A 27,965-nucleotide genomic window follows, 5' to 3' on the forward strand; every position below is an offset into this window, starting at 1 on the left:
CAGGCATTGGCGGCAACCAACAATGGCGACGACATTCGCAGCCATTATGTGTGTGTAAGTGTGTGTGTGTAAGTGTGTGTGTGTGGCAGGTAACAGGCTGTCAATGCATGTTATTTTAGTTGGCCATGTCCTATATGAATGCCACAATTTGTTGCGCGCCTGTTTTGTGTGGCATTTGTGGCTGTTGCAATGCCAATTTAAGCGTTCCGCTTAACAGAGTCGCTCAATTAAATTTAAATGATTTCCTTCTATATTTAGATAGTTGATAAGACCATTTCAAAGTTGATTTAGTTGGAATGAATGAACTACAAATTAAAATCATCTTTCTAAACTTAAATGCAGCATTCGAAAATCGCCAGTTTTTTAGTTTTAGGTTTGCTTGACTTATGGATAAATAATGCCTTGGGAAATTTGGCATCTTCTTCAAATGAATTAATTTTGGATAGAGTTTTAATCTGAATTTCAACAATGATCGTGTTTCAAACTTTAAGTATTAATGAAAGCACACTTCAAAATAAATTTCTTTTGAAAATCGATTCAGTTTTGCCAAGTTTAGATGGCTCTCTCTGAAATGATGGCAGTCGAAAACTTTTAACTCTTTGTTGATGCATTTTATTTAATATTAGTGAAGTCAATTAAACATTCTCGTTGCATTTAAAATGTACATACAATTTCTGTTTTCCCTTTCTTTCTAGAAGCGTTATTCGATTTTGCGGGCAAAGCGATGCAAATAGTTCTCGACGCGGATCTTCTCGCGCAGCTCCTTGCGCGTGGTGAGCTCCGTGGCGGCTGTGGTACCGTTATGATCGTGAAAGAAGCCACAATATCGGGCGGGCACAAACTGTTTGATGAGCTGATTCCTGCGATATCGCTCCACAACGCTCAGGCTGCAATGCTTGATGGCGGCCAGCTCGTCGTGCATGCAGTTGCGGCACATGTCCTTGTCGGTGGCAAAGTGGTGGAAATAATCGCCCCTGGGTCGCTGGTGGCAGTTCAGACACTGGGCCAGATTGGTGGGTGCACAGAAGACAGCCACAGCTGGCCAAATGATGCGACGGCTGCCGAAAGCCATTTCCAATTTATAATACGGATACTTGTTGTGAATAGTATACGTGGAGGGACTGCGGGTGAGTGAGCAAGTCCAGTCCAAATTGAGTAATCAGCATTGCTTAAGCTAGTCGTCCAACTTACCCAGGTGTCAGCCATTTGGGCTCTGCCAACACCTGCCGATCGAAGGTGTAGCCAGCGCGTAATATCCAAGGTGATGCCTCATAGGCGCCCATGGGCGGAATGAGCTGCTCGCGGACAATGGGCAGACGGGACATCTTGTTGGCCAGAGCGGAGAAGCCAGCCTTTGACGGATACTTTGGAAGGGGAAGAGCGAGACGAAGAGTGAGGGAGAGCGAGAGAGAGGCAGAAGAAGAGAGAGTTTGTTTCATCAAGTTGGACAGATAGAAAGGTTCTAGTAGCTTTAATGGATTCTTACCTTAAAACCAATTGGCTTCGCACAATCGTAGTCCAGTGGACTGGGATGCGGACGAGGCTCTGGCAGATGGCATCTCATGAAGCTGGTCACAGCTGAGCCATTCAGGGGCATCACCTCGCGATCCATGGTGCTGCCAAAGGCCACTTTGGGTAGAATCGGTGGATTGACCACATACTCGAAGCCTGCAAGCAGATGGACGCAGGATTAGTGAATTGCTTAAGGCATATAGAGTGCTCTATGTGTGAAAGGGAAATGGGGGCACCTGTGGCCCGGCAGCGTGCCATAATCATGCGCGACTCGGAGCGCTGTCGACGCAGCTGTTCCCGTTCCTGGGCATTTGGTTGTCGAGCACGCATCGCGGATGAAAGTCGCTCCAAGACTGACTGACTGAGGTTGGCCCTGGCCTGTCGATTCGCCAGCAACTGACAGCCCAGCTAACCCATTGTGAATGTTGTGCTGCGCTGTGCTGTGTTTGGCACGCATGGCACGCACCTGCCCCAATCTAGCATGCTGCCACACCTGCTGCTGCTGCTGCTTCGGCTGCTATCAATAATCATCGCCATCGCCATCAAAATCAATATGACAGAAACGCTAAAAGGCATTTGGATTCCTTCAGGCAGTCCTTAGTCTAGACTCCATTTCCTCAACTTTGACCCAGTTCTTTTTATTTTATGCTTTTTATTATCTATTGTGCGATTTGACTTTGATTTGCTGGAAATTGATTTAGCTATAAAGATATAACTATTGCAATTGACAGAAGCAATTCTATTAAATTGAAAATGTTGAAGACAGGCGCCAAAATGAAATCTCAATTTCAGAATGGAATCTATATTGAATATGCTAACCATATTTACCATTACTAGATCTATAAAAAAGGTTTTTATAATACGATTTCCCAGTTAATATTAGAGTTTATACAATTTGTAAGTTTTTGTTAACCTTTCCTCATCATTCATATAAAATATGAATTTACATATGAATTTATAAGGAATTTGGTATATAGAAATCTTTAATCATCTTAAGAACTTTATAAGATCTACAAAAGTGTTCAAGCTAAGACAAAAGATCTTCCATTTTGTAAGCTTTTCTTATCCTCTTCTTATTATTTCTTTAAGCTTTCAGTCTTAAGATGAATATATTAATAAGATGAATAAAATAAATAAATTTATAAGTTTATTTACACTGAAGTCTTTAAGAAATTTATTTATGTTCTGCAAAAGTCACGAACCATAAAATCAAGAATTAGCACATTTGGTATACAAGTTAATCCAGGCATTATAAACTGAACTTTGAAGTGCATCATTAAATAGGATTATGCTGAGTAAATAATAAATAACTCACCCTCCATGATATGAGTGCTGCCTGTGAATAAACTGTGAGTGAACTGAATAAAATGACTTAAATTTATGCACACACAACAAGGATTCGCGACTAGTTTGAGATATTTATGCAATCGAGTCGAATACAAAGCAAACAAATTGTTTAAAATGACAAAACTTGTGACAAGCTGACATATTTACCAAAGGAATGTCAAAGACAATGGGGAAATGCTACTAAATAGTTGGGCAAACATGCAGAAAATGTGTTGTGGCATGCAACAGGCGAGACTCGAATGGCAAAATAAGGCGATGCGTTTAAGTAAATTTCATCCATGTTTGTGTGTCTGTGTGTGTGTGTGTGGCACGAGACACAGAGAAGAAGAAGCAGATATGCAAGCTAACTTTTAAATGGATTTTCCAGCAATTTTTGCAGGGGATGGGGCTGATTGGGCGTTCGCTTTTGTGTCTTGCAACAAACCGCAAAGTGTGCACCTACAAAATGGCAGCCTGGCTGGCTGCTTGACATTAATGCCAGTTAACCCCAAACGTTGTCCTCGTCGTCAGCTGCAGCAATGGCTTTGGCTTTGGCTTTTTCGGCAGGACCTATGCATTATGCCCCTGCCTCTTGCCAAAACCCACTATTCGCTCACGCACATGAATGCTAATGGCAGAGATATTGAGAGAGAGAAAGAGAGAGAGAGACAAAATGTAGATAGCGATAGAGGTAGAGAGAGACTGACAGGCAACACGCAGAAATGCACAACCGCAGCGCAGCCACAGGCAGAAGCCATCCAAATGGTCCCCACACAAATGCCACCACCCACGCACAACAGCCTCACACACTGACAACGAAGTGCGCAAAACTTTATTTAAAGGGTATTCAGATCAATGACGGGAGACAAGACTTTAGGCAGAGAGAAATGTGTGGATTTCAATTGTGTGCTAGTTGGCTGCATTCAGCAGAAGAGCGCGGATCGCTCAAGAGCGAGTCATGTGGAAGTCAATCATTTGATGTGTTCAAAGAGAGCGCCTTGTGGATGCTGTGAGTGGAAGTCATTTCTCTGACCCACATCAGTCGTCTCATATGTGTAAGTAAAGAGCGAGCTTTGTAGTTGCTCGATGAGTGTGGGAGTAAATGCAGTTCTCCACTACAGCCACACAGCTTTTGAGCCAGAGTTTGTTAGTTCAGTATTCCGTCGTCAGAGAGCGCTTTGCTGGAGAGCATAAGGCAATGCAAAAACTCCACAAGCCTATTGAGAGGATTTATTTTGTGCGTATTCGTTCTCTTGATCGGTCGTAGTTTTTGTGCGCTTGGCAAAATTGTATTTTATGAGTGCTTAACTGACTGCTATTAATCGCTTAATGTTCTTAATTGTGTTTGCATCAATTCTTCAATCCGCCTTAAACTAAACGCTTTAATATCTTGTGAAAAAATGGCATGCATCAAACCTAGATTCACATTTGACGCGACAGTGCGTGTGGAGAGCAGTGAGCATGAAAGCTCAAAGCTGTTAGTGTGTGCACAAACCAATTGAGAGGATTTAGTTTTTGCGCGCTTTTGCTCTTGATCGGTCGCAGAGCTTTTAAGACGAGCTTAAATACAACAATAGGTAAACAAGTCCATTAAGATTTTTAGGATCATAACTATAAAAAGAACATTTATTGTTGTATTAAAAATTAAGTTTGTGCACTTGGCACCACGGTGCAGCAAAAGCCATGGCAGCAGCAGCAACAGCAGCAGCAGCGTGTGTTTTGTGAGCTGCTTAATTCGTGCAAATAAAACGATTGTGGAACATATGTAGCCGGGTTCGCTTGTGGGTCTATTATACACATACATATACATATATATATATATGCACATGAATATGTATGTGTGTATGTGATGGGCACAGTAAGTCCTTGCATATGGGCGCACTTAGTGTTTCAAGCAGCTGCTTGCTCGCACACCCACCTCCCCTCCACTCCCCTCCCCTCCCCCACAACTCAATCCAACCCTTGCAACGCTGCTGCTGCCGCCGCAAACTCACAATGCAATTAAATTGTAATTTTACATTATTTAAGTGTCTTGCTGCTGTGCAACATTTTGGTTGCCAGTGCATTTTAGGTTGATTTGGATGGCGATGTGTTTTTATTGTGTCAACAATTAGTAATATGCAAATTAAACTGTTGCCATTTGTCATAATAGTATAGTTAATTAATCTTGTGCTTAATCTAAGAACCATAATTATTTATGTAGATCGTGGACATATTTATCGTTATCTGTTGCTTGGATTCGAGATGTTGCCTGCCTCATTTTCTAGGTTTTGGAAAGAGTATTCTTTGGGGATATTTGTAAGAATATTTGGAATATGTTGAATGTCTGTGGATTTAGATAGATATAGAAATAGTTGTAGATATGGATATGGATGTGGAGTCTGCTTAGTGTTCATATTTAATAGATAATAAATTTCTAAAAATTCTTATTTTTATTTCAGTTACGACTAATACGATCCGTCAATAGGTGAGTTATATTATTTCATTGATATTATAATATTTTTATAGGAAATACTCAGACTCAGACCACCAATTCAAATGGAAACTGGGGAAACTCACGAGAAAAACATTGTTTTATGATTTTTACCAGTAATCCTCCACTCTTCCTGCGAGGAATCCCATGTCATCCAACATCAGGTAAGGAATATTTTTAAGGGCATTAAATCTTCGTCACAATTGACGCAGTTTGTTAAATGTTTCCGCAAAAAGACCCAAAAACAACAGCAGAGAAAATCTGAGAAAACCTTTAAAAATGTTTAAATCACTTTTAGGGATTTGAAGCAAACTTTATGGTGTGGCGCAACTGGCAAGTGGCAAGCGGCAAGCGGCAAGTGTGTTACACAAGCACAAACAACAATGGGGCGTGCAAATAAAAATGCAGCCTCAGTTGTGCCTCAGCTTTCAATTTGGCCAGCAGCAGCAGCAGCATCAGCAGCGTCACAGAAAGTGGCCATAAACGTGCAATTCACATGCAAAACACAAAAACTTTGCCAAGGCTCCTACAAAGATTGCCATTGGATGGGGCGGAAGTGCCAGCCAACATCCTGTCGAAGCAAGGACACAAATTCCAGTTGTTTTTGCTTTTTCTTGTTGTTGTTGCTGGTGTTGTTGTTGGTCTGATGTGTCTTGTGGCTAACACAAAATTTGCCTCACAATAAAAACAAAACAATGACAAAAACAAAAGGCGAACAACAACAGTTTAAGTCTATTTGGGGCCGGAAGTGCCGCTTATTACGCAGGATGCGGTTAACCGGAAATGAAACGAAATAAGCCATGTGCGACTGTCGCTCCCTCTCTCTCTCTCTCTGTCTCTCTCTGTCTCTGTCTATCTCTTTTCTCTGTGAAGTGCATGGAAAACTAATTAAAAATGCGCTTTAAGCTTTCCGACTTGGCCCATTCAATATCTTTTCGATGCTCTTTTGCCAGCATTTGCATATTCTTCAACACTGTACAACAAATTAATAATTAAACTAAATACTTGGTGATTGTTTAATTTAAGCGTATTTATTTAGCCATATTTGCATGGCTTAGCAAAGTTGGCTCACAACTAAGGCTAAACAGCTAAGAGCGAAGATTCACAAATATGTATTTAATTCAGTTTTAAAGTGGATTCTATAATTTTGACTACAAGTTTGTAGTGCATTGAATAGATGCCTGATGGAATATTTAATTGACAGCTGCAATTTAACTGCAATCTACAAGCTAAGATAAGCATTGTTTATTGTTTTTGTTAAATGTTGTTGACAAACATCTCTGAGTCTCTCTTCTTCTTCCCACAGCTATTCCAGTCTTCCATTCTTGTCAATTGAAGTCGCTTTGTCCTGCTCATTGCCGCTGGACATCAAAGCAGTTCCACTCAAGTTGATAGTTTGTCTTTGCGCAACTCTGAAAACAAAACTTGATTTGCAGACTTGTTGCACAGTGTAATTTAGTGTAATCTAATGCCAATTGGCGAGCACAGGCAAACAAACAAATACAGAAAGAGTATCTAGAGAGAGTAGAGAGATGGAGAGAGAGAGAGAGGGAGAGAGGCAACATTTGCCTGAACGAGGACGATGCTGAAATCAAATTACAAGATGCTTTGCTATTTTGCTCCATGTGCCCCTCTCCACTGACCCAAATTCAATGCGCATACAAATTGTGTGTGTGTTGATGTGTGTTGGTGTGTGTGTTGCTGTGTGTGTGGCAATGCAGGGCGGCAGCTAATCATGCTAATAAACACCAAGTTGCAATTGGCCAACTCGCAAAACCGGCCAACTAGCAAACGGGCAACAGCCAACAACTGGTTAACTGGCTAACTGGCTGACTGGCTGAGTGGCTAACTGGCGACTGCCACAAAAAGCATTGCATACTTAGTTGACTCGTGCAGCGTTTTGTTGCAACATTTTGGCATACATCCAATGTGCCACAGTTGCTGTCGATGCTGCTGCTGCGGCGACTTTTTGCTGCAAATCATTACAAATTGCATTGATTATGCACTTGGCAGTCAATTGTGATTGCTGCGAATAATTCCAGTGGCCAATTTAAGTGCGATTTCGAGTGGGGCAGCATCGAAAGTGGATCGCTCAAGTGTTCGAGCGGAATGTGCTTATAACAACTAAATAGCTGAATACCCCAAATAAAATGGCCAAATTAAAATATACTTGGCTGTTGATTTATTTAAATAGTCGACACATAAATAGTGGAAACTATTTGATTTTGTATGCCTTAAAAATGCTGAAAGTAAACAATTTAAATGATGGCTTTTTATTGAATTTTTCATATTCCCAACATTTATTTACAAATAAGTTAGTTTGTGGACTGCATTTAGCAGAAGAGCGCGGATCAATTGCATTCGCAGAGAGTCAAGAGCGAATCATGTGGAAGTTGTGAGCGTGGCTGATAAATAGTTGATGTGTTTAAAGAGCATGCCTTGTGGATGCTGTCAGAGCGGGCTGCATTAGCAGAAGAGCACGGACCACACAGCAAGCATTGTGGAAATTGTGAGAGTGGAAGTCATTTCTCTGACCCACAGCAGTCGCACCAATGGCAGTTGATCGCCTTACATGTGTAGGTAAAGAGCAAGCCTTGCAGATGCTAGATGAGTGTGGGAGTAAATTTAGTTCTCCACTGGGACCAAACAGCTTTTGAGCGATGGTTAGATTAGCTAAAGAGAGAAAGCTCCAAGCTATTAGAAGCCACAAGCCTATTGAGAGGATTTAGTTTGTGCGCGTTTGTTCTGTTGATCGATCGCGTTTTCCTCACGCGTATTGACTGCAGTAAATTAATGTATTATTGAAAAAGCTTATTCATTTCTGCTAAAAATGCAACGAAAAACATGGCGGCAGTGTGCTGGAACGCTTATGGATTTCGTTCGCTATGTTATCCAGAGCTTTTAAGACGAACTTAGATACCACAATAGGCACGTAAGTCCATAACAGAATAACTATATACACATAATACGTGCAAATGAAATGTTTGTGGAACGTATGTAGCCGAGTTCGCTTGTGAATTTCTTGTTCCATTTCGCTCTGCAGCCACTTAACTCTAAATGAGGCTAAATTTGAAGCCAAAAGTGCACGCTTTACTTTTGCATGTTACTTTTGAAAATTACTTTAAATATGCATGCAAGTATGCCCACAAATATATGCATGCTTTATCAAAAATGACATGTTGAAATCCACAAAATCCCCAACACATTAACCCAATGATTTACGATTGTCTCCAGCTTTGAACCGGAGCTAACTAATGGAATAGCGACAGTTTTGTGAGATTGCACAACACTAAATATTGCATGCGCTAAAAATTCACACATATATGAATCGCATATACACCAGCAAAACTATATGGCTAATGCACAAACTGTCAGCGCAGTAGGCCAACAAGGTGAAAGGTTGGCAGGTTGGCTAACGAACGAACTGAAGAAACAGAAACGGCTGTTTCAGCAGCAGCAGGCGGCCATCTCATCCGTTCAGCTGTCACATTAAAAATGCATAAATGTTGCTTAAATGCAATCCAAGAAATGCAACTGGCAAAAATACGGCTAGTAGAGACATAGAGAGAGAGAGAGAGGGAAAGAGAGAGAAGCAACCCAACAAATCGAAAGTGGGCGTCACACAAATTGTGTCCAGCAGATGAGAGGAGGAGCCTGAATTGGGGGAGTTGCCGATCTGGGTGTGTGTGGAACGTGTGCATTGCAAAATAGATATGCCTCGGGGCCTGTGCCACTGTGCCCCATGTCTTTACCTTGTCCGTAGCTGCCTACGACTGGTAGCTGGTAGCTGGTCCAATTTTCTCTGTGCTGATTGTCGTGCTGTTGATCTGTGTTTTCACTTAGATATTGGCCCGCAGGGTGGCAGTATGACAGTGTGACAGGAAAGCAGCTGGAGTTGGAGTCGGAGCAGGAACTGAAGCTGATGCTGAAGCTGAAGCTGATAGCCGTACGTGTGGTCGCATCGATACAGGAAGTTTGTTTGTGGCCAAGTTGGTGGCTGCAGATGGGATATGGCGTATGCCATGTGAATTGGACAGGGCGAATGCAAACATTGAAAGTTGAACAACTAGACTAGGCTGAGACTTCAGACTTCGATTGCATTAAATTGAATTTTGTATTTGCCTTTATTTTGATATGTACACAGTTGCATGCTGTATACTAAATTTCTAAGACTTCTCTTCCTCTTTCATCTGTCATATATCATTCAGCAAGCAAACTGGACTGAAATCGACTATGGCTAGTTTAATTGAATACTGAGTTTAATTGATAAAACGCTTACAAAACCTAAAAAAAAGAGAGATATATAAACGAGTCAAGAAGAGAGTTCGACGGGAGATATCCTGCAGTCAGCTTTTAAATGGAGTACATCAAAATTATACAGATATATATAATTAATGAATTTAATATTCTATATAATGAAAGTATTGGTATCAAAACAAACAGCAAATGGAAATTCATTTAAAATATAATCAGTAAAATATGCACGAAGATATTTCATGACATACTGAAACAGTGTCAATAACATTTCATATTTAAATAACCATTATCAATTGTTCCCACTGAATTAAGCAAAGTATACATCACATTCCGTCTCTGTCTTTCTAACATGGCCATCAAATGTTGCAGTAAGCAGTAAGCTGTTTACTCAACCGCAATTGCTCGCTTATGTAAGCCCGCACTAAAGTGATTGATGCCCCAAAATGTGATGGATGTTTGTTTTGCACACTCACACATACACACACACACATACACACACACACATACACACACACACACACTACACACACACACATTCACATGAATGTGTGTGAAACTAGCAAATGTTTTCATGCCACTGGCAACTCATTTAAAAGTTTTGCTGCCCCAAAAACATATTCGAATCGTATTAATAACAAATGTCAAAAGTGCTTGCTACAAAAATGTTTTGAAAATTATTACCCCGTCATTTGAAGTTGCCAACTTTAAAATTGCTTCATCGCAAAAGTTTACATTGCACAAATGTTTTGTCAAGATAAAAAAAGCAGCCAGCAAAAAAAAGAGGGAAGAAAATGTAACGCGGCATAAATTGTGTTTATTTTCGGGAGCTAAGAAACTGTAGCATTCTTTTGAGAGCCGTATTTTTTTTTAGGTGACAGCGACACCTTTTAGACACGCCCCCGCCCCTGCTCCTTCAATCCTACGCACATTTCATTAAAGCACAATGAACACATTTCTCAGCGGAATGCGATGTCTCTGGAGGGGAGCGGGGGAGTTGCCGAGATGGGTGCCTCGGTGTCTTGCAACATACACTTGCTAGCTTTGAATATTTTGCACCCCAGCCCCATACTGCTTGGTGTGTGTGTGTGGAGGGGGTGGGTGTTTGACATGAACTGAGCTGAACCGTTGCGTTTGCCTGGCGTAAAAAACAATAAATAATATTTATGTGCTCTTTGATAAGGACACACTTCTCGTAATACAAACAAGCTTGAAGAGTATACGCATTTTTTTTATAGGGTATACGCATTTTACGCGTGATTAATGAAGTGTATTAAAATTCATAAGGAAAACTGAATGAATTTGGTTCTTGGTCTTCATCTTAGTTTTTATAAATCATTGTTAAAATTTGAGAAAGTATCTTCATGACTAGACTAAACTATATTTATGATATTTAATTGCACAGCATATCTTAAAGTCGAGCAGTGGGTATACATGAAATGTATACCTTTTTCCACAAGCATTACACCATACAACAAAATAATGTCTCTTATAAATTAATGATTTCTATGGGTACATAATATCTCAAAGTTGGCACAAATCTAGACTTTTTCCATATACAATCCGGCAAGTTTAATGTGCGTATGTCACTTTATATTACAGGGTATATTCAAGTCAAGCAGCATTTTATATATCTTTATATACATACCTTTATTTATTGGTTTTTGTTTTGTTTCTGTTATTTATAAAGGGTATCTCCGTTTCAGTTAAACCCCACTCAAATTATGTCTACTTATTCGCTGCGCTGTTTATGTAACGCATCTAATCGCTGGCATTTGAGGCATGCGACATGTGGCAACTTAAAAAAGGCACTTTTAAAAGTGAAGCTGTATTTGCCTGTGTGTGTGTGACTCTGTGTGTGTGTGACTCTGTGTGTGTGTGTGTGCATAGTTGGCCTTAAGTGTGGCGCATAATTAATGCAATATACACATGCCACACACATACACACACAAAGGTTCCCCTTTAACATTTTTAAGCACCTGCGACACATAAAATGAAGTCATCTGAATCCTGCTCTTCTGATGCTGCTCCTGCTGCTGCTGCTCTTGCTGCTGCTCCTGCTGCTGCTGCTCCTGCTGCTGGTGTGTTTGCCCACCTGATAAATGCCAGCAAATACAAACACACACACACACATACACACACACACTCGCACACACACACACACTGGCACACACACACACACACTCGCAGACACCCCTATTCACATCCAATCTGTGACACTTGTTTATTTTAATAATGTTAACCTAATTAAGTGATTAATATGCAAAATGTGCGCCGAGATTAAAACGTAACGCGGCATCCTGTTAAATATTGCATGACGCTCTTTTGCCAAGCAATTGGCTGCTCTTAAAGGGTTCCCAGCATATATATTATATATATGAACAGCAAGCGAAATAAATAAATGAAAATGTTCTCAAATTAAGGCTAATCCAAGCATTGTGATACATTTCCTTTTTTTTCTCCAGATTTTCATGGGCAAAACCAATTTTATCTTGCTCCAAAGTAGAACAAATTGTATTTTTGTGTTTAATGAGAAAAACTCAATAAATTATTTTGAATTTAGGACAAATGGCTGAGCTTTTAATTTGAGAAAGTTGTCCCTTTTTTTGGGCCAAGTCCATAGCTAAGCTCCATTATTTTACCACCTGTCATCTGCATAGTGCAGTGCACCTTCTTTTTGTCTTCTTTTTTTTTGTAAATGCTCCAATGCTTCGAGCTTAGAGCCAGGGCCTAAAATCCAAGCTGGCAAATAATTGGCGTTGCTAGAAGTAAAACGCCTCAAAGTAGGCAATAAAAAAGCGTTTTTGCCTAAGCCTTCCTCCAGCACTAAAAGCTACTCAGTGGCAGTCACTTTTTTTGCCGAGCGGCTAATTGATGAGCAGCAAATGGCGCGTGTTAGCAGAAGGAAGAGGAAAGGTGGAGAGAGGAGGAAATTGACAGTGGGAAATGGGAAAAGAGGCAAAAGTGAAGAATAAAATGAGTGAAAACCTTTTCAGACAACTGTCAAGCGAAATCTGGAAGCATTTCTCAACGAGAGCACTTTTGTGCGACAGTTTAAGTTGCAGCTAAAAATGGCTAAAAGCCGCTAAAAATGGCTGCCATTTTGCAAAAGTGTTGAACGCAATTTTGCAGCCTCTTTGGAAATTAGAATTAATATTTTTGCGCTGAGTTAACACAATTTCAAGTTGGCTGCGCGAAAAAAAAGAGAAGAAAAGTGCATAGCGCGGTCAGCAGACTCTTGGCCTATTGTTGTTGTTGTTGGTAGCACCTGTGTGTGTGTGTTGGCAACAAGGAAGTGGCAAGCACATCTTGTGCTGAGACAGCACAGCTGCAACGATGCCAGCTGCAGTTGCGCTGATAATAAATTCATGATGAAGTGCAATTTATACACTTCATATGCGGCATAAGACCGGGCAACCCTGTCTATCTGCCTCTCTCTCTCTCGCTCTCTCTCTCTCTCTCTCTCTGTGTGTCCCTCCACCTATCTTTATCTCTTTCACTTGGTACGCGTGTCCTGGCTGCATGTCCAGTTTCTTTTCTGCTGAGCAATCAAAAAAAAAGTCAAGAATGTTTTTCGCAGCGAAGCATTAAGCCTTGATTTGTTTGCGGCTAAAACTAATTACAAATGCAGATAACCTCGCACATCCCACAACCACGCCCCGCCCCGCCTACTTCTCTAAAAGTTGTAACAAGAAAATTTCCTTCATTGCTATAAAATTTCATTTGGAAAATTAATCTAATTTTTGGTGCATTTTCAAGTCAAATGAGAAATGCTGATTCTGCATTCTGCGCTCTGCATTCTCCAATTCTCCAATCTCGGCTGCCTGGCTGCATGCAAATTAGTTACTCAGTTACCCATTCAATCACCCAATTTGTATGCCACGCCCCTCGCCCCACCCTCCGTTACTATTCATTCTGAATATTGTTCATCATGCAAATCATTCCCTTTCGGCCTTGTGTGCTGTTGCTGATGCTGGCATACATTTTGTGGCCAGCCAGGTGGCTGGTAATGGACTTTCAATAGGCTCGTATTTTCTCTCGCAGTCTCTCTCTCTCTCTCTCTGTCTCTCTCTTTGTCGCATATATTACGATTAAGCGCATATATTAGCCACGCGAATGAGGCCTTTGGAAAATTAAAGCTGCTGCCAAAATACAATTTCCAATTTTAGGTGCAATTTTCAGTGCGAAAGCAAAGCAGAGAAAGGGAATTATCGAGACCCAATTAAACGAAAATTACTTAAAGCTGATTAATTGAGTTATATTTATTGACGTTAATTAAAGCTGCAAATATTTATTTACTTATATTTATATACATTTAATAATTATTTTGTTTTCACTTTGAATTTATTAATACATAAAGTAAATTAGTTCATAGTTTATAAATAGTAAATTACCAAATATGCCTTTTTTTATTGCAGGTACTAAGTCTAATGTGGTTGTTTGACTGATCAGAGAGTCAACTCCTTGCTATTTCCACCAGTAACACCAAGTTCTGCACGTCTTCTCTGATTTGTGTTCAGCAGAACTGCAATTTTTGGCAAAAACTTGAGCCTGGAATACTTGGCTATGTCTTAGAGAAGGATGTCGTAAGTCGATTCTAGCTTATTTATTATTATTTTCAAGCTGGTTCATTAGTCTCAGCTTCCTTGAGCAACATTAATTATTTAAACAACACCAAATTTAAATGCATTTACTCAACTTATTTAACCGCTTAAACATTTACTGCACAATATTATTATCAGTATTTGGTTAACCTGAGTTTAGTTTGGCAAATCTTTTATAATTTATGCAGTCTTATCAAATCGATTACTTGTGGCAATCAGCAATTTCAATATTTATATGCATATATAAATATTTATGCGCACAAAGGGGCATTATTAACGATGTTAAGTGGAATAGGAAGTGCAGCTGAATAATGTTTAACTGGTTAGCTGAGCACACACAGAACCAATTTGCGATTATTTAGCCCGCATTATGCATGCCCAATTATGTATTTAATACATAATATACAGATATATATAGATATAAAGAGATTACTTCTTGCTTAAAAACTTAATTGATTCTGAGTCCGATTAATTATCCATACCAATGAAACCCAAAAACAAAAACAAAAAATAACAAAATCAGTCAAAAGTATTTTACGCTTTAATCTTAAATCAGGCAAATAATTGTCATACACTTAGAGACTAACTAGACGCAAAGTATTATTTAAAGTACTTAAGAACTAAAAACTGCTCGATCATCATTGTGATTGTTGTGGAAATGGATCTTAAGGCGATATCTGCAGACCATTGGCATGATGAGCACCATGACGATTGCCGGCAAAGGGCAGCGACACCAGCAAGCCGAACAGCTTTCTTCTAAACGCAGCAAAGAAAGAGACAGACCCAAAACGAGAGTGAGCGAGAGAGAGAGAGAGAGAGAGCGAGATGGGGGAGAGAAAGAGAGAATCACATGTGATAAGCTGATTATGAGTTTGCGGTTATTATTTATTGTACAAGCCTCACAAAATGGAACCGGAACGAATGCTGCGACATTTGCCCTGAGCGTCGCGAAAGTGTTGGCTGCGGCAACGTGAGGGGCTCTTCGTTGGGGGTGCGGCACGTTGCACTTTGACCTTGAAAATGGGCGAATCGTGACCCTGAGCTGGCGTATACTCAATGTTGGGTGTGGACAGTCTCGATGCTGTTGTTGCTGTTGCTCTTGTTGCTGTTGCTGTTGCTGCTGTTGTTGTCGTTGTTGTGATTGGCTCTTCTTTGGAGCGAGCGTGCAGCCATTTGGGTATCAGTGTGGATGAGCTGCCAACGGGCGTCTCCATAATGATTAAATTGTTCGCCTTGGGTCGCTGACGCTGCGTGGCGGCAATGTCAGCCAAAAGCTGAGCGCTATAGGAGCTCATGTTGCTGCTGGCTGCGGCAACTGTTGCAACAGTTGCTGCTGCCGCTGTTGTGATGGGTATCGTTTGTGTTTGTGTTGTTGTTGTTGGCTCTGTTGTTGTTGATGCTGCAGTTGTGGTAAACTTGATGGGTTTTATGGTCAGCACACCATCATCGTAATAATAATCATCATCGTCCGCATTATACGATTCCTAATGGGAAAATGCAAAGGGTTTATTTTTAGACTTGTTAGCTGCTTTATTTATGGATTTATTGCCAACTTGTTTCTTTCGCTTGTCCACTTACATCTGCCAGCTCATTGTGATCGACCTCAATGATGGCCACATCCTTGATGCTCACGTGTATGTTGTATTTGCCCGTCTGTCGCTGATCGTACAACGGCCGACTCACTTCACTTTCCTCCAGTTGCAATGGCAGCTCCGGCTCCGCAACGGGCTGCATTTGTACTTGCAACAGCAGAGCCAGCAAGAACATAATCATTAGCAACAACCACGACCGCTGCAACATGCTGACTGACTGTGTGTTTGAGTTTTTAACTTTTAACTTTGACTGTCTGATTGAAAACCAGTTCTTTGCCCAGCTTTGCCCAGGTTCTTTGTCACACTTGGCACAACAACACTGTTGACTTGAACGGCCCGCGAGCAACTGAGCTGGTCAGTGGCTTTGAGGGCTCTACTTAAAGGTTTTGTTGGTTTGGTCTTCCCCTCAAGTTTAGGTTGTAAGAATGACTTTCGTGTTGAGTTAATGCTGACTGTGCTGCAAGCATCACTAAGAAGTGTCAGCTGACAATATTCGATATGTATTTTTGTCATGTTCCACATGTATTTTTCAATTGCATTTGAAATGAGCTGTGCGAAAATATGTAACGCGCAGAAGGATGCATCCTCAAACCCATTAACTATGTATACTTCAACAGAGTGCACAACTGAGTCCGTAGTTTTGTCCGTCTAAGATCATTGTACTAATAGCTTTCCTGGCTTGCCAATCGATTTCCGATGCAGGAAAAAGCACTAATCTGAAGATATAACCATTTGATACATAATACATACATAATACTTGAACATTTTACTGTTCAACAGTTCAAATTTCATTAGGATCGAAAACGCAGATTTGCTTAATCCAAAAGTAATTTCATATTTATCGTATGATCTACCATCAACAAGTCCACTAAGTATTTAACAGCTGACTTTAGGGTATCTTCTAGTCAAGCTCTCTCTCTCTACTATAGCATTCTCTCTCTCTCTCTCTCTACTATAGCATTCTCTCTCTTTCTATTTCTAATTTCCAATTGATTTTACCAACTTCCTTTAAGATGCATGTAGCTTATATTTTCCCACATCAATCAGCTCGCACGTAGAGTAGCTCAAGTGTCAGAACTATTTGCAGTTGGCCTTATCTGTTTGCGCTTATGATTATATATATATACATATATATATATGTTTGTATGTGTGTGTGTGTCTGTGTATGTATATACTGTATGACATTAGGCGCTTCATTTCATGCTGACCACTCGAATTACATGGGCACACATTGCGTGTAATACGACTGCCTTCTCCCCTCGAGCAGCAACTCGAAGATGGCATTTGAGTGTTTGCATTTGCATAGTGCATGTAAATATTGTGGCAGCAGTTTGTGCATTTACCACAAGAGCTGCAAACAATTAGCTTGAAGAGGTGTTGAAACATAAAGAACTTAACAGAACATGTACAAAACTTATACTCAAGACTATTCGAGTAGAAAAGTAACAGATTTATATATGAATATATACAAGTATTGATTAGGCATTTATATATACTTAATTGTCTTTAACGAAGCGAGGCAAACGATTGATCAAATTCACACTTGCACAAAACAACTTTTGGCGAAACTTTTAATTTGTTAAGCCAACTTTTAGACTGACTCAAATATTTGCATTTAATTCAAAATTCATTTCGTTTTCATTTGTGCAGGTTAATTAGTGAACGTTTGCACATTTCCGCAGCATTTTAAAACACTTTCAATGTTTGCTGTCAGTTTGCTGCTGCTGCCGCTGCTGCCCCTGCCCCTTTCAATACTCTGAATTTGTTGACGGTGTATTGCAATCGTTCTTTAATTGCAATTGATGCATTTGTGCTGAGCTGTGCTCTGCTCTGCATTTGCTTAATTGAGAAGGAGTCGATTGCATTTTACGCATTGATAAATGAATTTCGCAACGTTTTTTTCTTAATGGTGCAACCACACCCCCTCTCCCATCTCTGTCTCTTTGCATTGTATAATCATTTTTCATCTTGAATAAAATACTCGTAAAATGTGTGTGTGTGTGTGTGTGTGTGTGTGTGTGTGTGTGTGTGTATTTACGTGTATACATTAATTTGTGTGCGTAATTTCCGCAATTGCAAATGGCCGACGACAGCTTTATCTGCAGCATGCAACACGACAGCAGCTGCAACGTTACAAATGTATATTTGTATAACTCTGTGCTTAATTGCAACTGTTGCACGTTGCGTGTGTTTGTGTGTGTGTGCCAAGTGGCAAATGGTGTGTGTGTGTGTGTGTTTGTGTCCCCTGTACACAGTGCACTAATTAAATTAATTGCTTAATTTTAACTTAATTTGCCACATGTGGCAAGTTGCGCTCGGGCTTTGTTGCCCGCCACATTCATTCATTGCTCACGTGCATTTGCTTTTGCCAGCCAATTGCTGCACGTACTTTTTGGATAACCATAAAATTTGGTTTGCTGCCCCAACAACAACAACAACATCAACAACTGTATCTCTCCTGTTGCCAGTCTGTTTGTGGCATGATTGTGTTGTGTGTGTGTTTGTTTTAGCTATAATTAAGACCAGCACTATTTGCAAAACTTTAACTTGGCCAGCTTTTAAATGTTATCATGCAGGAAAATACATTTTCCAGTTTGTTGCTGGTAATCAAAAACAGAAAGAACTTTTTTTAACATTTCACCTACGAATATAGATCAATTTTAGCAGTGATAAAGTGTAGTGCCGAATAATGCTGATTTCCAGACTTTATTATTTCTAATAAAAATAGGAAAAATACTAAATCGAAGTTGTGCATGAGTTGCAACAGGCAAAAGGATGCATTTGATAGTCCATTAAGTATATTAGTTTTGAGTATTAAGCTATATCTGTCCCTTGCATATTTGGAATAGTCATTCTCAGAGACTGAAAGAGCTTTAAATTTTAAATTTTGAATATAATTTCTCGTACCTTTAACAATAGCAGTCTCCAAGCCCGATATAGAATTGAGATACATAATATACCCAGACACATTATTGATCAACTGTTTTCCTTATTTATGGAGTGATTATCTGTAATCAGGTAATTTACAGGTATGAATAAATAGCTAATCAATATATTTGATGCCTGAGAAACATCAGCAAGACAGGTCTGCTCAAGGGTGGCGCTTGTTAATAGAAATTGCTCAGCCTGAAACAGAGTTGTCGGGGAGAAAATTCAAGGCAATGTTGCGTAGATTGATCTGACCCAAAAAAACAGCATTTCGGACTACTGCATCTTAAGGATTATATAGCAAGAAGTCAGGCAAATGGATAGTCATGTGTTGAAAGTGGTATTGAGTGTCATTTTTGAGTTTTCTACTGATTGTGGAATTGCTCAAGCTTAGCTTAGCTTTAACAGGCTAAATGTGCATTTCTGTTGCTTTTTAATATAACAATTATTGAAATGGCCAGATCCAAATGGGCATAGATTTTTAGATCATAGTTTTGGAAGAGTAAAACTTTGGATTGTGTTGTGTACTTCAGTAGCCAGTTAACCCTGTTGGATGTTTGCTGTCATAGAGTGTTTTAGTGTCTCACCAAAAGATATTTATGGTGATTGCAGCTGCATCTCTACTTGAGGGCAGTAAACATTTTTATGGACATAAAAATCTAAATCTTCGGCAATGAATTGTGCTTTTATTAAGCTCACTAACTGCTTTGAGAACTTTTCATTAAGAGTTTTATGTTTCACAATTTCGATGCAATTTACGTTTTACAACTTTACCGTGCAAATCGCATTAGATGTTATCCGCTTGTTAATCTAAGTACTGTCCGAAAAAAATTCGGCAAAAGCGGAATGCAAAATAATCTCTCAAAGTAGGGAGACAAAGTTGCACGCTGCCATTTTGCCTGATTATGCAAATTGACAGCAGCTGTGGTAGATGTTACTGTTGTTGCTGTTTTTGTTGTTGTTGCTGTTGCTGTTGTTGCTGCCACTGTTGTCTTAGCCAGTGTAATTTTTTTTGGCAGCACTAATTACCTACATTAAGCAACCTGCAAAGAGAGTTGCAACTCAATTAGCAAACTGTAAGCGACACACTCGACAAACTGTGCCACTTTGTTGTTGTTGTGGTTGTTGTTGTTGTTTGTTGTTTGTTGTCTGTTGCATTATTCACGCCATCCTTTGACCTTTTTGGCCAAAACGCCATTGCAGCAGCTACGTAAATTACACAGCTCTTAAATACTCTGTTTTGTCAAATTAAACCAAAGCTAAATAAGCCAACTGCCCAGCGAGAAAGGGTGGCAAAGACACAGACACAGAGACAGAGAGAGAGAGAGAGTGAGAGAGAGAGAGGGAGATAGAAGGGGCAGTGGTGTGCAGGCGGAAGTTGCAGTTGAGCAGCCTGGCGACAACGGAAGCTGCAACCAAACAACAACGAGCGCAAAACAACAACATGGCTTGGCAAACTTTTTGTCAAGCGGAATTGTAGCAGACACTCAAAACAACAACACAACTACAGCGAAAGTGTTCCGGAAATGGGGTGCGGCTAGGGGTGTGGATAAGTGTGGGGTGGGAGGGGGTTAGCTGGCACTCGAAACGGATGCAGGACGCCATCTTGCAGTTTGTGCACAAACATGGCCGCCAATTTACGCTTGCCGGGCGAGCAGCAATCGCATTTTATTTATTGCATAACTAGAGGCGCTTATGCGTTCCAGTAAACAACAACGAGCTAATAACAACAACCAACAGCAACAACGACAACAACGACAACAACAACAACAACAAGGAGCAGAAACAACATGAAGTAAAAGCTACTACCTCCAATCCTATTTCCATAACCATTTGCAATCTGCAGTCCGTTGAAATCAGAGAGGGTGACAGGGAGAGGAGGAGCCGTTGAGGGTGCGGAGTGTCGAGCATAATAATTACGCCTCGCTATCAGCAACGACATTCACCATGAAAAAGTGCCTGGCAGCGCCACCTGTTGGCCAACTTGCAACTGCACAAGAACAACAAGAACAAGAACAACCAGCAAATATGCAAAGCGATAAAACGCAAGTGTTGCACGGATTATTCATGAATAGAATGAATGCAGATTCAGCAACTGAACAAGCGAATAAGCGAGTCGTTGAGTCTGTGAGTAACATGTGAATTTAAGCAACAAAAAACAAGTTTCGATGTTGTGTGCTGAAACTAAGAACTCAATAATTGAGCAGTCTTTCTTTTTGTGTCACCATAACTGATATTGGGTTTAGTTTTTGGTGTATGACCTGCAATTTAGTTAACAATACAATACAATACTCTTATAACTTATAGCTCCCCCCAAGCATTTATAGATTATCCAGTTTTATCTTTGATCTTTGCCAGTTTGGGCTTTTGCAGCTTCTCGCGCTTATGCCATTCCAGGACATATTCCTTGTTGAGCCTGGCAATGCTGGCCAAATAGCTGACATAGTCGACATCGCTGTCAAGGGCCAGTATTTCACCGTACAGTGAACTCATCTTGATGTTGTAGCGTGCCAGAGCATCCATCGTTTCGTATTCATTCACTTCGGTCTCATCGAGAAACTTGACCAAGATCTTCGTTTGTCCTTGGCCGGGTTCACGAAGCTGTCGCTGCAATTCCAGAATATCTTCCTTTACCTGATGCAGTGTATCCATCTGCAGCTGCACCTGTTGCTTGAGCAGCATCTTGATGTCCTCACACTGTTGCTGCTGGTTCTCAATGAACTTGGTTAGTTTCTCAATGCTGCCATTGAAGTTCTGCGATTCCTTCATAAATTGAGGCACATCCGTAATCCGCTCAATGCGGGGCAAGGCCAGTTGACTGGCTTGTCCGCCCTTGGAAACCAATCCATGAGCATCGGCACTAGATGTGTCCATGCTACAGCCGTATAAAGTATATATTTATATATTATTTCTCTTATTGTATATTCAAGAAAATGTTTAAGAGTTTTTACAGCTTTCCACTGAAGCACTGAATGTGTGACTCAAAATTCATTTCACTGCTTCAATGTTAGAATTGCAAAGCCGGCTTTGTAGTTAATCATTTCCTTGTGCTAAATGAGTTATTATTCTTTGATTAAATTTTAATTAAACTAGACTATTTATTAGCGGAAAATCTTAGGAATGCAGTTGCTGAGATGATTTCAATTTGAGATTTTGAGTTCAGCCCAAAAGTATGCCAAGATAAACTAAACTTATGCAAAGAAAAGAAAAAACACAAGATAGACAGGCAGACATGACTTGTATTGACTACTCACCTATGCTGATCAAGAATATATATACCTTATGATATCTGAGACATTTCCTTCAGTGCACAACTCAATTAAAATATCCCCTTCAATACTGACTGTTCTGATAAGTGTTTAATTAATAATATCGAATAACAGTCACTGCCAATAAATGCCTTTCTGCAATGGAATATGACTATAAGCTATAAGCTGCCTGAACTATATATATATATATTTTATATATATTCTCTCGGCTATTATCGATTGCATTTCCATTCTATTTTTTCTCTGTTATTTCATTTAGTATGCACTAAAAGTTAGTTGATGCAGTTGACTTCATTTGTTTTTAGCTTCTAAATGAGATAATGGAATTTGTATTTTCACAGTGCGGCTTGTGGCAAGCTGCATGATTGAACAAGCTACAGTTCAAATTGTGTGAAAGCTATTTTTCTATAAATATTAAGTGCACATTTAACTGATAAACAAACAAAAGAAAAACAAAAAAAAAAAAGCAGCAATGAATTTTTAACATGTTTTATTTTTTGTATACTCTAAATTGGTTGCAAAAACTTTTCTTATTATTATAACTTATTGGTCCTGGCACTTAAACAAGTGTTGAATTGAAATTCCAAAAAGGGTTTTTGTATTTCAAACGTTGATAGCATCCGATAATCTATATATTTAGGATATAGATATCTATTTGCTTAGGCCAAAGGCCATATGCCATTTGGCATAGGGCATGTTTTGTGTGGCAAAGTGAGTAATCGTACGTGTGGAAAGCAAGCTGAGACTGATTGCTGCATAAGTGATTGAGATTGTGTGGAGGATTGGCTGGAGCAGGAGCAGGAGGAGCAGGATCAGGAGCAAAAGCCTGTCTGCAGTTGCGAATGAATCGAATCTCGAATGTGGCTTGCTGCACGGCTGCTGCTGCTGCTGCTGTTGCTATCAACTTGCCGCATTCTGGCATGCAACAAAAGTTTCACATACACCGAATTGGGCAAATACAGCTAAAGTTCGAGTGCATTTAATGAAAATTGACAGAAAATGCCAAAATATTTAAATCTGATTTGCTGTTTAGGGCAGTCCCACATGGGGCAGTAAGGGGCAGTAAGGGGCAGTAAGAGGAAGGGGGTTAAGCAGGGCTAGTCGAAATCTAAATATGCAGTCGAGTGCGGCGCTTATTTTTAGATAGCAGACATAATAGAGACACACGAGAAGACAAAGCGATGCACAATAAATCAGCAAAAAACGCAGCGCGAGTGTCAGCTGTAGAAAAAGAAAATGTGAAAATGTGAAAATGCGTTAAAAGTGAAGGAAGAAAATAAAAGCAGACAGCCCAAAAATGTCGGCAGACAGACGAATGCAACAACAACAACAACAACAAAATACCAAAAATCATTTAATTGAATTATACGCGATAAAATTGCAATTTATTTTGAGCGAACGGAGGCAGGCAGTCAGTTGAGGCAGGCAATGTTGCATGTTGTCCTTTACACAACATCAACAACAGTCGACAGAGACAACTGAGACTGAGACTGAGACTGCAAGAACTGTAGCAACTGTGGCAAGTGCAACAAAACGTTGCATGCCAGATTTGGCCCCAATGTACCGTTAAAGCGAAATGCGTATTATTAGCAACGCTCCTCGGCATATCTATGCCATCTATCTTCATGCAGTGCCATTTTATAGTAGTTGCACATGCCGCTTGCCCCCAAACACACCAATCCCCCAATCTTCGACCCCCATCCCCGATCCCCGACCCCGCCAGCATGCCGGCTCCTAGCTTCCATTAACCCAAATGCATTGTTCTTGTCCATTGAAATTGGCTCCAGTTGCAGTTTGCCTGCCTAATTTCTCTCTCTGTCTCTGTCTCTGTCTCTGTGTGTGTGTGTGTGTTGTGCATCACAAATTAATGGCATATTATGGAGCAGTTTGTGGCTAACTGAAATAGTTCCCCAAACACATACATATATTTTGATTGGTCCCCAACAGAGAGCCTTGCAGTTGAATTCATTAGAATACAGCCTGCGGGACTTTGGCTTAAACTATTAGAGAATGTTTTGAGTTGCGAAACAATCCAAGCAATACTTAAGAATATGGAATTCATATAATGCAGAATATGTTTCAGGAAGTGTTTTGTTTCTCACGGAATTCTACTGACTTAACTCTATTTTGATTTGGTGAACTTCATAGACTGCAACCTTTTAGATCGATTGTGCCCCTTTCGAGTCTGTCTTGCCCCACTCCCAACCTTTAACCCCAACGCTAATCCTGGCCATATATCATATGCTTTACTCTGTTGTTTAACGTTGGCTATTAAAAATATTTGCTATTGATGCGAAAATATTTTATTGTAACATATCTTTTCATAATGTGAGATTATCTAGGCACATGTCTTGTGTTGTGCCACGATTTATGTGTGTCAAGAATCAAATACACACACACATTAAGAAGAGCAGGAAGTGGCAGCTTTAAGCTCTTAGGAAATTGAATTCTTAAGCTTTATTGTTTTACTGGCCTTGCCAAAAAAAAAATAAAGAAAAGAGGAGCGCATGCAAAGCAAGGAGCTGCTCAGCAAAAGGACAATCAAGTGAATAAAACTGCAGCAAAAGCAATTTTCATAAATATTTAATGGATAACGGCGGAAAATAAGCAAAGCCGACCCAACAGAGTAAAACAGGGCTCGCCTATACCATATACATATACAAATATATATACATATATATATGTATACATACCTATATATATCTATATATATATGCCATACAGATGTCCTGACGTGGATGTATTGTAATTTTTTCTTTTATGGATATATGAACTGCACATATGCCACACACATGTCTGATATATATACTCTATATATATATATATATAAATATGTACATATATGTACACTCTATACATGTATGTATAAATCTCGGGCTTTTAGTTGGTATCATTAAACTGTATTTCGCGCCGAGCGAAATTCTGGCCAAAGTCCTCTTCATGAGCAGGCCATTACAGAGGCGGCAAAAATCATAACAATAAAAGCGAGACAGCCTGCCACAGAGGGATGGACGAGGGGAGGGGCAGAGGCAGCAGGTCGTGAATGGTAGGGGAGGAGAGAGGGGACTCGGTAGCTGTTCTTACTTAATCGATGATGATGAATAATTGATTCGTGCGAAGCGCCCAAGCATGGAAATGAAAATGTCGGTTGCCTGGTAGATTGCTGCGCTGTCTCTTCCTCTCCCCCCCCCCACTCCCAGTGTTTGTGTGTGTGTGTGTAACGAGTGGCAAATTTCAGGAAGCGGAAATGGCAATTGCAGACAACGCAAATGTGAAGTTGTGCGCTAAATGAAATGCCAGCACAGCACAGCAGAGAACAGCACTGAGCAGCAACAGCAACAGCAACACGGCAAGAAACACGGAAACAGCAATGTGGACAAGCAAAAGTTACAACAACACTCGCAGAGGAGAGGAGGAGAAGACGGGGGTCGTACTGTACTACCAGGTGATACCAGGTAAAAAGAAAACGACGCTTTGCCCAAGTTACACAATTCGTTGGCATTTAAATTTGATTCTTCGCTTTCTTTGTACAAATGTGCAAAAGTAAATGCAGTGAGACTTGTTAGATCCGGTTAAAAAGGAAATGCACGTAAAAGAAAAAGAATAGTTGAGTGCATTTCACTGTTATTAGCAAACAACATCATTTCATAGCTCAAACCAGATTGCTTTAGTTACTAAAAGGGAAAGATAATAATAAGAAAATTAAGAATTTCAACAATTTCTTGAAAGGAAAGTACAACAAAATATCAAAATGATTTCAACTTGCCCATAACAAACTAGCTCAATCAAACTAGCTCAATCAAACTAGCTCAATCATAAAGTTTGTTATTACATGAGGCAGATATCTCCGACTCCATAAGTCTATCGGATCGGATTACTATATTATATAGCTGCCATAGGAACAATCCTTCGAATGATGAGTTCTTAAATGAAAAACCTTTTAGTTTCTACATATATCAACTCTCTGCACATGCAATTCATTGTTCCCATAAACAACTCCTTACTATATCATATATATAGTTCCCAAAGGAACAATCTTTTGGTATTTTAAAGCTATAGTTAAGCTTAGATGTCGCCACAAGGACATGTTGTGTTCGTTGTGTCTAAGAAAGCCCCCGTAACTTGTTTCAATGCAAACCTGCCAACTGTCAAATCACAAACTTATTTCAATCAATCAAATCGAAGACTTAAATTGCTTAAGCTCTTCACAATAAACTTGTCAGACCTGCTCACAGCCACTTTACCCCTTTGGCAACACATTTGATCAATTGCAGTTTGTAAGCACATGAAATATTCTGGACCATTTCTCCTTTTTCTGATATTTTTCTGGTGGCACGTTCCAGCGCTCTAAATTTCAATTGCAGTTTAAAGCACACACACACCTGAGTTCAGTTTATGGGGCAGGCTAGTGTTGGGTGGAGAGGGGGCAGGGGAGGAGTGGGGTACTCTAAGACTACAGTCATTAGTTGCATGTTCGTGTGCTTAAATCATTTAGAGATAGCACAGCGGTCTAAGGACTTGAGCACTTCACATATATTTACAATATAAATTTGTTGAGTTTCGCCTTTTTTTCTTCTCTTCGCTTTTTTTATTTTGGAAATTGCGCATCGTAAATTCCTTGTGGATTTTGTACATTTTGAGTAACGGTACTTAATAAACTCGCATCATTTTCCCATTTGGCGCTCGCACTTCATTTTTGTATTTTTTTTCTTTCGCCTTCGCCTTCGCCTTCGCTTTCGTGCCTGCCACGCCCCCCAAGTTCCATTACGGTTATTCCTGTTGTTGCCCCAAATTACCTGTCATTTCGAAATTATGATACCAGCAAAACGTTGCCTCTGCCGTTGACGTTCCTTTCCGGGCATCCTTCCTCGCTCCCCCCGCCAACCCCGCCATCCCCCGCTTGGCGCTTGGGGAATTTTTTATGTGGCAATCTGTGGGGTGCACCTAATTTTATTTGGCTCGCGAAATATGTGCTCCACATATAATTCAAACTAATGCCGCACAAAAAGAGGCACTCACACACAGATCCATCGGCGGCGCATCGTAAAAACCTTATGCGCATTTTCCGATTGTAATCTGTAAACCGTAATACTTAACCGTTAATATGCGATAGAGCCTGGGAGGTAGTTGAGCACCGCTCCCCCTCCCCACCCCACTCCTGCACATTATTTGATATGACATGATGACAGGCTCTGATGACATTTTGTTATTTCATTTTATATTATTTTATTTCTTATTTTTTTTATTTATTTTTTTTAGAAAAAGGTGACAACAGTGTAGAAAGCCTGACATGTGGAGAAAAAAATCAGTAGTCGGTAAAAGTTAATATGTGGATTTACTTGACTTCAAACTTGACAGCTGCCCACCATGCCGAGTGGATAAGTGTAGGTCTTGTCTGGGCCTGTCGACCAGCTAGCAACGTGTGAGAGAATGTGCCTGTGCCACAGAAAATCTATAAATAGAATTGCTTTGACATACTATATAAGCCAGCGTCTTTGATTACATTGAGCAACTCAACGCAAATTGTGTTTGGTGATAAAAGGAAAACTTTTTTTTACCACACGTTGAAGAAAGTTACATGGAAAATATTTGCCTAAATGGGACTATGTTAAGCAATTACTAAAGTTGCATTTAAGGATAATCAATAACTTCAACAAAGACAAATTTAATATGGGAATATAGCAAAGAAAAATAGTATAGAAAGAATTAAACTCTTAAACACTTGCTTTCCATCTTACATCTTGAAATTTGATCAGTCAATTATTTTGCTATATAATCTAATAGAAGCAAAATATATTTTGGGACGACAGCAATGTCTAAAATATGTCAATTCCTGTTGTTCACTCACTTGTAATATCAACAAAAGAATTTGCTGTTTTTTACATTGGCCAAGAAACCGACCGAAACATTTAGCCAACCATGCAAATCAAATGTGCGAGAACCGCTCGAAATGAGACAAATGTCGGGCGAGTTTTTCAAATGCTTGGCACCCATAGACTGCTGAGAT

At 39.9% G+C, this 27,965-nt stretch overlaps 3 protein-coding genes and 1 long non-coding RNA gene across 5 annotated transcripts; 1 reads left to right on the forward strand and 3 right to left on the reverse strand.

Moving 5' to 3' along the window:
- Positions 1 to 604: 604 nt before the first annotated feature.
- LOC6568849 lies at positions 605 to 26,780 on the reverse strand. 2 transcript variants are annotated; one of them, XM_043216350.1, is made up of 4 exons: positions 26,755 to 26,780; positions 1,487 to 1,668; positions 1,192 to 1,364; positions 605 to 1,121 (listed from the first exon to the last, which is right to left on the reverse strand). In XM_043216350.1, exons 1-4 carry the CDS (start codon positions 26,759 to 26,761, stop codon positions 701 to 703), a joined length of 783 nt encoding a protein of 260 aa, XP_043072285.1. In that variant the 5' UTR covers positions 26,762 to 26,780; the 3' UTR covers positions 605 to 700. The 2 variants fall into 2 exon arrangements, with proteins under 2 accessions (XP_043072285.1, XP_032596971.2); XM_032741080.2 differs by lacking the exon at positions 26,755 to 26,780 and adding an exon at positions 2,828 to 2,922.
- On the forward strand, positions 5,280 to 5,670 carry LOC116805927. Its single transcript, XR_004365462.2, has 3 exons — positions 5,280 to 5,305; positions 5,347 to 5,475; positions 5,610 to 5,670. It is a non-coding gene; the product is annotated as an uncharacterized LOC116805927 (long non-coding RNA).
- On the reverse strand, positions 14,835 to 27,819 carry LOC6568848 (uncharacterized protein C11orf24). The gene is made up of 4 exons (XM_001995149.3): positions 27,807 to 27,819; positions 15,748 to 15,908; positions 15,073 to 15,653; positions 14,835 to 14,925 (listed from the first exon to the last, which is right to left on the reverse strand). The coding sequence occupies exons 2-4, from the start codon at positions 15,901 to 15,903 to the stop codon at positions 14,835 to 14,837; spliced, it is 828 nt and encodes a 275-aa protein (XP_001995185.3). The 5' UTR covers positions 15,904 to 15,908; positions 27,807 to 27,819.
- LOC6571041 lies at positions 20,863 to 21,686 on the reverse strand. Its single transcript, XM_001997211.3, has one exon. It carries the CDS (start codon positions 21,561 to 21,563, stop codon positions 21,018 to 21,020), a length of 546 nt encoding a protein of 181 aa, XP_001997247.1. The 5' UTR covers positions 21,564 to 21,686; the 3' UTR covers positions 20,863 to 21,017.
- Positions 27,820 to 27,965: the final 146 nt, after the last annotated feature.

Source organism: Drosophila grimshawi, unplaced genomic scaffold (assembly GCF_018153295.1).
Source record: "Drosophila grimshawi isolate 15287-2541.00 unplaced genomic scaffold, ASM1815329v1 contig_1367, whole genome shotgun sequence".
In the NCBI taxonomy this organism is placed as follows: Eukaryota; Metazoa; Arthropoda; class Insecta; order Diptera; family Drosophilidae; genus Drosophila; species Drosophila grimshawi.

Excerpts from the sequence above, each read along its gene's own strand:
- LOC6568848 (XM_001995149.3), bottom strand. The coding sequence starts at position 15,903 with ATGCAGCCCGTTGCGGAGCCGGAGCTGCCATTGCAACTGGAGGAAAGT. Across the intron at positions 15,654-15,747 it reads ATCACAATGAGCTGGCAGAT|GAATCGTATAATGCGGACGA; the intron begins GTAAGTGGACAA and ends TTTTCCCATTAG. Across the intron at positions 14,926-15,072 it reads ATTCGTTCCGGTTCCATTTT|AAGAAAGCTGTTCGGCTTGC; the intron begins GTGAGGCTTGTA and ends TGCTGCGTTTAG.
- LOC6571041 (XM_001997211.3), bottom strand. The coding sequence starts at position 21,563 with ATGGACACATCTAGTGCCGATGCTCATGGATTGGTTTCCAAGGGCGGA.
- LOC6568849 (XM_043216350.1), bottom strand. Across the intron at positions 1,365-1,486 it reads CGAAGCCAATTGGTTTTAAG|TATCCGTCAAAGGCTGGCTT; the intron begins GTAAGAATCCAT and ends CCCCTTCCAAAG. Across the intron at positions 1,122-1,191 it reads CCCAAATGGCTGACACCTGG|TCCCTCCACGTATACTATTC; the intron begins GTAAGTTGGACG and ends ACTCACCCGCAG.